The sequence below is a fragment of the Sinocyclocheilus anshuiensis genome, unplaced genomic scaffold (genome assembly GCF_001515605.1).
Source record: "Sinocyclocheilus anshuiensis isolate Anshui unplaced genomic scaffold, SAMN03320099.WGS_v1.1 scaffold1942, whole genome shotgun sequence".
In the NCBI taxonomy this organism is placed as follows: domain Eukaryota; kingdom Metazoa; phylum Chordata; class Actinopteri; order Cypriniformes; family Cyprinidae; genus Sinocyclocheilus; species Sinocyclocheilus anshuiensis.
This window is the reverse complement of record NW_015542449.1, coordinates 108,934-121,954: the sequence shown is the minus strand read 5'-3', so window position 1 is coordinate 121,954 and position 13,021 is coordinate 108,934. Positions and strand designations below refer to the sequence as shown.

At 39.8% G+C, this 13,021-nt stretch overlaps 1 protein-coding gene across 1 annotated transcript in view; it reads right to left on the bottom strand.

Moving 5' to 3' along the window:
• Positions 1-13,021, bottom strand: part of LOC107693609 (zinc finger protein 850-like) — a 34,081-nt gene that overhangs the window by 12,986 nt on the left and 8,074 nt on the right. Inside the window, exon 3 of the mRNA XM_016493061.1 lies at positions 12,656-13,019. Within this exon, the coding sequence (XP_016348547.1) occupies positions 12,656-13,019 (364 nt within the window). The remainder of the gene's footprint in view (positions 1-12,655; positions 13,020-13,021) is intronic.

Genomic DNA, 13,021 nt, shown 5'->3' with positions numbered 1-13,021 from the left:
GTCGGATCATCAGGATGGAATGAGAGGTAGAGTTGAGTGTCGTCAGCATAGCAGTGATATGAAAAGCCATGTTTCTGAATGACAGAACCTAGTGATGCCATGTAGACAGAGAAGAGAAGTGGTCCAAGTACTGAGCCCTGAGGCACCCCAGTAGCTAGATGTTGTGACTTGGACAATTCACCCCTCCAAGATACCTTGAAGGACCTATCTGAGAGGTAAGACTTAAACCACTGGAGTGCGTTTCCTGAGATGCCCTTTGTCAATAGGGTTGACAGGAGGATCTGGTGGTTAACCGTGTAAAAAGCAGCGGACAGATCAAGCAAGATAAGTATTGGAAGATTTGGAAGCCGCTCTTGCCAGTCTTAGGGCTTCAACAACAGAGTAAGGCAGTCTCGGTTGAATGTCCACTTCTGAAACCAGATTGGTTGCTGTCGAGGAGGTTGTTCGGTGTGAGAAAGGCTGAGACTTGGTTGAACACAGCTCGTTCAAGTGTTTTTGCAATGAAAGATAGAAGGGAAACCGGTCTGTAGTTCTCTAAGAGATGGGTTAAGAGTGGGTTCCTTAAGTAGTGGGGTTATACGAGCCTGTCTAAATGCTGATAGAAAAACACCAGTGTGAAGGGATGTGTTAATGATGTGAGTGAGTGCAGGTACAGCTGCAGGAGAAATGGCTTGAAGGAGATGAGATGGAATAGGATCAAGCGGACAAGTAGTAGGATGATTAGAAAGTATGAGTTTAGAGACTTCTGCCTCAGACAGTGTAGAGAAGGATGTGAACGAGTGTATGTTTGCTGGTAAGATGTGACATATTTATAATGACACAATCAATAAATCAATCAATAATTTAAAACATTTTCAATACAGAAAAGCACAAGTCAAGCTGCCAAACAGGACCACAGGAAGACGCCAAACCTCCACTAAACCTCCTGTCTTGACCTGACTGTACTACTATACGGATCCATTCAGAATCACTAAACCACTGACCACAGCATAAACTAAAATACCTTCAGCCAGCATCCATTATAAAACACTCTTGCTTTTAAAGGGGGGGGTACAATGCTGTTTCATGCATTCAGAGTTGTTTACACTGTTAAAGGGTTGGATTCTCATGCTAAGCATGAACAAAGTTTCAAAAAACAATTTGGCCGTATGACGGAGTATTTCTGTGCCAAAAATCTTACTTCCGGGTTTGTACAAGGTTTTGTTGACGAACGTTTTATTATATATTTATTTGCTGTGCATATGATACCCAGTTTTTGCATGCATATGATATGCATCTACCCCACACCCCTAATCCTACCCATTGTGTATCATATGTACATCATATGTAGTAATTAACAGCATTAATTCATTTTCTTTCTCAAAAGGTTTTATTTCCTTATTATTTCCAGGAGTCAATGAGTTTTAATTAGTATCCACGGAATGAAAGTAATGTTTACAAGATTCCATTATGACCACAAAAAAGAATCTTGCATAATTAAGTGATAGAAATTCATGAATTTCATTTGATTTAATTCAGAAGTAGATATTGGGTTTAATGTTACACAAAATACTTGTTTTGTTTGGCTATTTCCTTATAATTCTTCCTAAACAAGAGCTTGTAACACTCCAAAGAGAAAGGAAAACTTGAAATCGCATCATATGACCCCTTTAACTGTGATTTTTCTGGTTAAATTATGATTTTTAAAACAGTAGGGAAAAAAACAAACACCAGGTTTGTTGTGCTTCTTTGTAGGGCTGCACAATTTGGCCCAACATTTTCTGCTATTATATACAAATAAATTACACAAAATAAACTTTGCTATGTAACAAAATTTTCATTACTAAAAACCTAAAATAAAGTATTTAAAAATATGACAATATAAAAATGACAAAACATTTCACAAACAACCTAGTTTACAAAATCTGGGGATTTGTTAACATGCAGGCAGCCTTTGATTAAAATCATTAGAGAGGTCTAAGGATTTATTATGAAATAAAGCTAAGCCTTCCCCAGCCTCACAAACTATTATTATCAGTGTACAACACTTTTCAGGTTTCCTTGATAAATAGAAAGTTCAAAAGAACAAAATATATCTGAAATAGAAAATGAGACGCACCTTTTCTGTTGTTTATTCACAAAAACGGTTCATTACTTTTATTTACTCACTTTACTCATAAAAACGATGTTCATTAGTGTTAGTAGATACATTATAACGTTACGTGAATAAATCATTCATTTTTGAACGGGTTTTACGGACTTAAAAAATGTAAAACAAACCTTTTTTCAGCAGAATCTCAGATGCAGGAGCGCGGCGCAGCCTTATGACGTCACGCCGCCTCACCAAAATAAAAGTCCCGTTCAGACGGTAAAAAATTAAAGAAATTCGCATACAAAAAACGACCTTCAAATGATAAGATAAAGGATTGACTCAAAGGATAAATCACAGATTCCCAGAGCTATCAATACCACTGATATTTTTTTCAAAAGCTTCAGGCTTATATCTAAATGCAAGCTAAATTCAAGTTTCTTGATCTTCATATAATAAAATATTTAAAATAACTAAATACTTACAACTGGGTGAAAGGGGGCTTGATATCAGTGCTTTTCAAGCACATAGACTACATTAATCTACTCTTCATTAATCTAGTCATCACATTGTTCTTGTGGGGAATTACATATGTGTTGATGACATTGGTTTTTAATAGTTATTTTCCCTCGTCTTTGAGAAAATCTCTGCAACCTGGCTATTTATTTTGCCAGCTAAGCACTATATTGGTGTTTCTCAGATCATCTCTACGGTCTTTGGTGTTGCTCTCATGAAAGGATCCCTCACACCAAGGCAAGGACACTTTTAGATGTCCAGATGTGGCCAGTTCAGGGTTTTCTTGGTGAGTTTCTTCTAAGCGTCCTTCACAGGGGCTTAGCCCTCAGAGAGACCGCTAGATACAAAGATACAATTTACCTAAATAAACAGCATTTTAGTGCTTATGGAAACTGTATTGTATGAAGTAAATGAAGACACAATTAACTACTAAAGTTACAGAAGTTACTTAAGAGCAGTAAGTGATTCTCTGTTTTCTTTTGTTGTTTGATTAACATTATAAGCCTAGTATAAGAAAGCCATGGATCCATTATACTGATACACAACCAATGTTTTCTTAACTCTTTATGTTTATTTAAGACATAATCGACTGTGTTTACTTGGATACTCGTCAAGACAGCCGTTGTGACATAATATGGGCCTTTGTTAGAAATTAAATATATATATTTTTAAAAATTAAGGATGGATGATGATATTATAAACTATATATTAATTCTTGCAGAATTCTTTATACATAAGGCCAAATTGATCAAAACACAAACTTTCAAAACTTTATGTAAACTGGAGGTAAATATTACTTAAGATTTATGAAAAATAATAATTGAAGGTTAGATTATTTAAACCTTTGAATGTCCTAATATTTTCAAACATTTCATTTAATCTTTTTCAACAGGGTGATGTGAATTATTTTAATATCATATTTATTAATTTAGTACTCATTTATAAAGCAGAAGATTCTGACATGTTCCAGAGAAACAAAATAAGTTAAATTTACGCTAATACTAGCGAATACACAAGATCCAGGGGTCCTCCTCCCACCTTACATATCCCTAAACCTACCCATCTCCACCCCCTAGATGTGGATCCAACCTTGTCTGCATTGCACTCCACTTTTAGACACACACTCACAAACTCTCCTTAGCACTTCCCCTCGGGGGAATCCCCGCTGCCATTTTGAAGTGAGTTCCACTTCGTGGATGAGGAAAGTTTATATGGACAGACCCTCGACCCTGTGATTTTGACTGAGGGAGCGAGTCTACGTCATATGCACACTTCAAGCCTTACCATATACCACAATGCAACACGATTATGACATCATCGCATGTAGCGCATCTCGTCAGTAAAGCCGGTTCTGTGATTAGTAGTAAATCTCCATCAATTGCTTTCAGATGGAGCGGCATTTAATACACAGAGATGTAGTTCACTGATAAGTTATGCAATATCGCGTTCATAATCGCAGGTGATACATCGCTGATAATGAACACGATATTGTGTAGCTTGTCAATGAACTGACAGAGTTCTGCTCCAGAGGCTGCTCCGAGTGGGTCTCGAACCCAGATCTCCGGCGTGGGAGGCAGATGCACTAACAAGGAGGCTAAAGGCCGCAGCCACTAGCGTCAGTCTGACACACAGCCTGCATAAAGTAGCTGTGATTTTTCACGATCCTCTCTAGGTGCTGATCCACCATCTGGTCTGAATACGGACTGGATCCGGGTGACTGCAGTGACCATCTGATCTGGATACAGACTGGATCTGGTGGCTACGAAGACCTCGGAATAAGAGAAAAACAGACTAATATTAGCGTACATGCCATTCTTCTATCGATGTAGCGAGTACATCGGGTGTTATGGGAAGTGTTCCCGGTTCCGGTTGACCTAATTAATGCAGCTTAAAAATCCTTTAACGGATTTCAATATTACAAATGTGTTAGTGTGTTATGTGTAAGCCAGGTTAAAGAGATGGGTCTTTAATTTAATTTAAACTGACAGAGTGTGTCTGCCTCCTGGGTGCTAAATAGGAAAAGGATCTGCCGCCTGCAGTTGATTTTGATATTCTAGGTATTATCAACTTGCCAGAGTTTAGAAAGTGCAGCGGATGTGGAGGACTATAATACGATAAGAGCTTGCTCAAGTACTGAGGTGCTAAACCATTCAGGGCTTTATAAGTAATTAGCAGGATTTTAAAAATCTATACGATGTTTAATAGGGAGCCAGTGCAGTGTTGACAGATCCGGGCTAATATGGTCATACTTCCTGGTTCTAGTAAGAATTCTAGCTGCTGCATTTTGGACCAGCTGGAGTTTGTTTATTAAGCATGAAGAACAACCACCCAATAAAGTGTTACAATAATCTAACCTTGAGGTAATGATAAATAAATTAACATTTATGCATTTGACATTGAGAGCATAGGACGTAATTTAGATATATTTTTTAGATGAAAAAATGCAGTTAAAATGCTAGAAACATGGCTTTCAAAGCAAAGATTGCTATCAAATAGCACACCTAGGTTCCTAGAGCAGTCTCAGTACTATGATATGGTCTAAATCCTGACTGGAAATCCTCACAGATACCATTTTCCTCTAAGAAGGAATATAATTGTGAGGATACTACCTTTTCTAGTATCTTGGACAGAAAAGGGAGATTCGAGATCAGTCTGTAATTAACTAGATCTTTGGGGGTCAAGTTGTGTTTTTTTTAATGAGATTCTTAATAACAGCCAGTTTGAAGGTTTTGGGGACATATCCTAAGGCTGACCCTAGTTACCTGTGGTTGCCCTGGCCATGTGTCACTCAGAAAACAACAGGCCAATCAGAAGAGAGGCTCATGAATATTAATTAGACAGGCCAAAATCGACCTGTTCTCAGCAGAGCTCCTGAGAAAAATGTTGTAAAAATATATTGAGATGGTTTTTGGTACTTATAACGCAAATATATATTCTTAAGGACATCAAAACCTAAAATAAAACTCCAGAAAGGTGTAAAATATGTCACCTTTAATTTTTAATGAGCCGAAAAGCTGCTCGCATAAAATTCAAGGCATTAATGTTTGCCTACAAAACCACCACTGGCTCTGCACCAGTTTACCTAAATTCATTACTTCAGACTTATGTGCCCTCTAGAAGCTTGCGTTCTGCAAGTGAATGTCGCTTTATTGTTCATCCCAGAGAGGCACAAAATCACTTTTAGACTTTTACATTAAATGTTCCCTCCTGGTGGAATGACCTGCCCAACTCAATCCCAGCAGGTACAAGGTAGCCTGGAGGAGCCAGAAGGACAATGGTCCCAGATTGAGCTGAGGGGGTGAGGAGCCAGGGTGAAGCTGGAGACAAAGTGGAACGGGGGGCTCAGAGGGATGAGATGGAGCATGGAACTCAGGGCTGCATGGCAGGGCTGATGGTGGGTCTGAGGGGCTGAAGGGAGCTAGCGGAGGCAGAGACGAGGGAATGGCTGGCTTTGGCTGAGTGTTCAAGAGAAGAACACTAGGTGTGGAAGCAGGTTCCATGACAAGGATGGCGGTGACGATGACAACTCATAGATGAACATGGATGGTGGCAACAAAGCACATTCTGTGATGGACAGGACTAGTGGCAAAAAGAACATTCTCTGACAGACAGGTGAGAGTCCTTAGCCATCTTCAAGAAACAACTAAAAACACATCTGTTCCACCTTTATTTGACCCTCTAACTCTAGCACGCTCTATTCTAAGTCTATTCTTTCAAAAAAAAAAAATTATAATAATAATAAACCTTGCCCCTTTTAGACTTGTACTCTGTTCATTTACTAACTGCTTGTTTTCTTTAAAAAAAAAAAAAACTAACACCAGCTTCTCTAATCTTTTTATATTCTATCTGTTTTCTTTTTATTTATTATACAATTAACAAAAGCAAAAAAAGGCCTCTAGTACTGCGTTAAGCTAACTGAGACTTGTTATAGCACTTGCATATCATTGCTTTCTTGTTGATTTTGATTGCTTCCATTGTCCTCATTTGTAAGTCACTTTGGATAAAAACGTCTGCTAAATGACTAAACGTACATGTAAATATGTTCAGGGAGGCTGCAACAATGGGGACTCTACAAACTTGGAGGAATACACAGCATCAGTGACCAGCTACATCAGCAAGTGCCTCGATGATGTCACTGACTCCAAGACCATCATTACATGCTCCAATCAAAAGCCATGAATGACTGCAGAAGTGTGTACGCTACTGAGGACCCATGACTCTGCCTTCAGAAGAAGTGACAAGGCGGCACTAAGAACTGCAAGGGGCAAACTGTCCCGAGCCATTAGAGAGGCAAAGTGCGCGCATGCCCAGAAAATCCAGAAAATGTCCTCACTGACATCTTTAACATCTCCATGGGCAGCACCATCGTCCCTATGTTCCTCAAGACCACCATCATCCCTGTGCCAAAGAAGTCTTCAGCGTCCTGCCTCAATGACTACTGGCCTGTCACACTCACAAAACATCATCATGAAGTGCTTCGAGAGGATTCCCTTACCAAAAAGTAGTATACTTCAAGTTTATTTTAGTAAAAAACGTTTTGCACCGTTTTTGTCGGGGCTGAACGCAGCCCTGTTGTTTCGGTTTCTTCTTCACTTGTGTTTTTTGGAAATTCTGTACAGAAGATGTGTACTAGCGCCCCCTACAGTGTAACAATGAAAACACGGATTCTAGGAGCACAATTATAGCTAAAATGTATTTAGACTTTTTCTAAGTATAAGTCAAGTATACTTAAGTGTCATTTTAAGTATATTTCTAAGAAGTACATAAAGCCCATTTCTGAGAAGGACATAAAAAGTAGACTAAAAGTATACTTTCCTATTTTTAGTTTAAAAGATGTATACTAATTGCACACTTGAATAAACTTCTTTTTCGTAAGGGTTGTCATGAGGCACATCAAGTCTCTAGTGCCCCAAACACTGTCAGATACTCAAATTATTACAGGGAAATAACCTGATTTATTCTCAGTCGCTTTGGTGCATTTCTCGAGTCATCCTTAATATTTGCAAAGTATGTGCATTTCTCAAAATAATTCATACAAACGGCACCACATAATGGATTACCTGCAAAGGCCTGTAACTTACTCAAAATCTTTAGTACATCTCTCAAAAGTAAGTATTTATGTCAATGAACATATCAGTGGCATCGGAATGAAAAGTTATTGTGTCATTGTTCACAAACAAGATAATCAAAATTATTAGTCATTTTGTCAATATAACAGTGCCCTCTGTAAGTATTACCTGATGTAAACTATGGCAACAGTTTTGGATGGCACTTCTTATGTATGCCATATATCCATTTTAAAAGTACAAATTGACATATTACTGTATGTGGGATTTTGATTGAATCTTGCAGTCCTTTGGGGGAAAAAATGCATAAATGCAAAACATGATTTTTCACATAAAATAACATTTAAAAAAATGTGCACACATATTTAAAAAAAAAAATACAGGTGTGTTTGTGTTACAGTTTGTATCTGTATAAAGTATATATGTTGTATGCTGCAAAATACAGTTGGACACTGTATTATGAATCATTACTGCAAGTACAGTATAACAGTACATTGCACATTGGTTGACATACCTGTGCTCTCTACAAAATGTTTGAATTATTGAGGATACGGTCAATCTACCAATATTTGGGTGCACCCTTCAACTCGCCTCAGCCATTGTAAGGTCATGATTGACAACATGGTCCACTAATAGTGGCCCTTATTTCATCTGATATGCGCCTATGTCATTGGCGACTTCTACCTCTTCCTCTGTTTTGCCTCTTTACCCTTCCACCACGTATCCTTACTCCTCGTCGTCCTCTCGGCTGTTGACCCTGATTGTTTCCTGGATGTTCATCCATTGTCAGAATTTGTAACTCTTGTGTTGTCCTCGGTCTATATGCTTTCCAATTGAAGGTTCATGAGATGCACCTTTGAGCTATTTCAGAGATTTACATTCTCTTCATTAGTGAAAGTCAAGATTCACCTGCACAATACATGGCAAATTTATAAAAAGTCTAATAGAAATGTGTAGAAAATATGCTTGACAGTTTATGACAACTAGATCAACCATTTTGCATTTAATGACTTATACGATGAACTAATGACTAGATGTTTTGAGGGGTAAGACTATTGCACAGTGAACTATTTAATACATTTTGAGCAACATGACATTAGAAACTGATAATGTAGGAAACCGTATACAAATATACATAATCAATTGCATGCATGTACCAAAGCAATCACAACTTGTTCAAAAGAATGAGAAACTGTTTTTATGATGTGCACTAGATGTGACTAGATGATGTGGAGGTTGAACAAGTAGTTTTGAGAACTTAGTTTCTGATCTTAGAAATGCGTCAAAGCGACTAAGAAAAACTGTAATAAAGTCTTGTAAACACAGTTTACTTGCATTGTCAGGTTCTTGATTTGCATGTAAACCTGGACAACAGGTTATTTCAATTGTTTAATCAGCGTACAGTTGTGCCTGTAAACATGCTAAGTGATGGAATGAGTAAGGACTGAGAGAAGGAGGAGCATGACTGAGCCGTAGGGGAGAAGGAATGAAACACAGCAGACAGCCTAGAAGTCCTTGGTCATGGTGGACCCATGATTAGCCAGGGCAGAGCCAGTGGGATAAGGTAGCCTGGAGGAGCCAGAATGACAATGGTCCCAGATTGAGCTGAGGGGGTGAGGAGCCAGGGTGAAGCTGGAGACAAAGTGGAACTGGGGGCTCAGAGGGATGAGATGGAGCATGGAACTCAGGGCTGCATGGCAGGGCTGATGGTGGGTCTGAGGGGCTGAAGGGAGCTAGCGGAGGCAGAGACGAGGGAATGACTGGCTTTGGCTGAGTGTTCAAGAGAAGAACACTAGGTGTGGAAGCAGGCTCCATGACAAGGATGGCGGTGACGATGACAACTCATAGATGAACATGGATGGTGGCAACAAAGCACATTCTGTGATGGACAGGACTAGTGGCAAAAAGAACATTCTCTGACAGACAGGACTTGAGGTCGATGATGAAGGTACTTCTTTTTCCCAGTCTACTAGCCATTCCTCTGCATCCAGCTCTGCTAAAATCCACACTGGCATAGATGTTATGGCTGGCTCACAAACCTTGTCAGCCAGGACTTCAGGCTTCTCCTCCAGGAAGGATATGGTTGCTGGCTCTGATTCAATAACAGACATTGGCTCAGGCTCGATTTTTATGGTGGAAAGAAGTTGGGTCTCTTGGTCTGCGGTGGGCTCTGGATCTATAACCACAGTAGGTGCTGGGTCTGGCTCTGGGATGGTGATTGATGTTGAGTGGAGCTGGATGCTGGCTGTGGAATCCTCTTCCACATCACCCATGGTAAAAGAGAATCCATTTATCCAAAGGGCGAAATTCTAGTCATCGATCACCGTCCAGCAGGAATTTCCCCAGGGAATTATCGGTCAAATCTCATCTTCCAATGCGATCCAGAACCCCTCCATTAGTGAGATGACATCGTAGGTGGTGAGGTAGGTGATTCTCATTAACTCCATGTACTCTTCTAGCTCTCTTTCTTTTGGAAAAGTAAAAATCACTGCCCCTTAGGGGCTGTACAATCACAATTGTATTTCAAATATTAGCAGAATGCACATGACCTGATCAGTGACATTATCAATTTGCAATACAGTATCTATCAGTAAGATTGATACCATGCAATGTAATTAATTCTAGTGTAAGGCTAAAATGATGAGTGGGTCTGGTGACTTTGCTTGACCCCAGAGAAGTTGCATCATTTGTATTATATGTGTGAATATTACAATCTCTGAGAATCAATACTGTATTGATGTTGACCGATAGGTCTGACAGAAAATGTGTGAATTTGTAGAAACGGGGCGATGGAGCAATGGAGGGCCTGGGCCTTGGAGCAGAGGGTTGTGGTGCAGTTGCGGATTTGGGAGGTGGAGCACTGGTGGGCCTAGTGTGTTGAGCACTGAACAAGGCCATGGTGGAGCAAGAAAAGGAACATGAAGTGTGTGCAGCCCAAACACACAAGATGGCAACCCCCATCACCGAGAGTGCAGAAGAAGGTGGTAGGACATCTGGGACTCCCAAGACAAGAAGTGCTGAGACCACTAGACTTGCCATTGCTGGCACGTGGGCCACGGTCGGCTTGGGACTGGCCTCCGTGGCAGTCTCTGGTGTGGCAGCCATGACAATTGGAGACTCTGACAAGCCGGACATAATGCGAAGAGGCTCTGGCGTAGCGGCCATATTGGCTGAAGTTTCTGGTTTGGCGGGCATGACGTGTACAGGCTCTTGCTTGGCAGACATGACGTTAATAGGCTCTGGCATGGTGGGTACTGCAGGATTGCGGTACTTCATCTGCATTTCCCACAGTAAATGAGGAACTGCTTAGTAAGTCTTTGGGCCAGAGTCCATGGAACAGTGGTCTCAGGCATTAAATAGTTCCAGTGGTCAGTAAGTCCATTGCAAAAAAGTGGACCTTGAGGGTCCAGCTGACAGCAAATTCTGCAAAGCTCCTCCACATAACTCTCCAGGGATCGATCTCTCTGAGAGGGCTGCAAGAGCTGCACTGCTGGGTTCATTTTAACGGTCTAGCTTTCTGTAACAAACGTCAACTGGAGACATGAACTTGTGTAGTATTATTTGCAGTAACGTGAATTAAACACAAACTAAACAAAGACTTGGCTTGGTAAACATGAACTAAACATGGACATAAACACAGAACTCACCAACAGTGTTACAGGCAACGAAGCTAGACAAGAGACAATGGGAACATGAAGGCTATTTATACTAACAGACTAATGACAAACAAGGAACTCCTGTGAACAATCAGTCAAAGAACCAATTAGAACATAAAACAAATGACTAGAACAACCAATCAGGATATGACCCAATCACAAGGGGTGCATATGGCAGGATAACACGAGAAGTAAGGGAAGCACATGACAAATAGGAAGCATGACAGCGAGAAATACAAAATAAAAGATATGAAAATATACAGTGGGTACGTTAAGTATTCAGACCCCCTTCAATTTTTCACTCTTTGTTATATTGCAGCCATTTGCTAAAATCATTTAAGTTAATTTTTTTTCCTCATTAATGTACACACAGCACCCCATATTGACAGAAAAACACAGAATTGTTGACATTTTTGCAGATTTATTAAAAAAGAAAAACTGAAATATCACATGGTCCTAAGTATTCAGACCCTTTGCTGTGACACTCATATATTTAACTCAGGTGCTGTCCATTTCTTCTGATCATCCTTGAGATGGTTCTACACCTTCATTTGAGTCCAGCTGTGTTTGATTATACTGATTGGACTTGATTAGGAAAGCCACACACCTGTCTATATAAGACCTTACAGCTCACAGTGCATGTCAGAGCAAATGAGAATCATGAGGTCAAAGGAACTGCCTGAAGAGCTCAGAGACAAAATTGTGGCAAGGCACAGATCTGGCCAAGGTTACAAAAAAATTTCTGCTGCACTTAAGGTTCCTAAGAGCACAGTGGCCTCCATAATCCCTTAAATGGAAGACATTTGGGACGACCAGAACCCTTCCAATCGAGGGAAAGATGAATGCTTTAGCAAATGGCTGCAATATAACAGAGTGAAAAATTGAAGGGGGTCTGAATACTTTCCGTACCCACTGTAAACAATGAAACATAACCCAAAACCATGTAACAGAATTAAACAAGAAATGATGTAACATTTCCGCAATATTTACAGCTGGTCTATTAGCACGGGAATAGCATTACCTGAGGTAATTTTCCTTTTTACTGAAGGTAAAAGTCACATTAATATTTACTGATATTATCCATAATGATTACTGAGATGGCACATTCAGATGGGACTAAAATCACTGAGAAGCTCTGGTTATATTTACTCTATCCCACCACTCCATGTAAAACTAATCCTGTCCAAATAGGTTTTAACAAAGAACACAATCAGGGTCTCACATTTACACAACTTTTACATTTTTATCTGTAAGTGTGATGTTTTAATTAGACTGATCACAATTTAATTGTCTTTCTTCAGAGTGAATGCGCAGATGATTGTTGAAATTGCAATTTTCCTCAGTGTGACAAGGTTTGGATTTTCTTTCCAGAGTGAGTTTGCAAATGCCGTTTTAGGTCTGTGTGATATGGGAAACTCTTTTCACACTGAACACACTTGTAAGGTTTCTCTCCAGTGTGAACTCTCATGTGAATCTTAAGGTTTCCTTTAACCGTGAAGCTCTTTCCACACTCTTGGCAGGTGAAAGGCTTCTCTCCTGTGTGAACTCTCATGTGATTCTCAAAGTTTCCTTTGTGTGAGAAACTCTTTCCACACTGCTGACATATAAAACAGTTCTCCCCGGAGTGACTCCTCATGTGAAGATCAAGGTGCGCTTTACACCTGAAACTCTTTTCACACTGATCACAAACAAACGGCTTCTCTCCAGTGTGAACT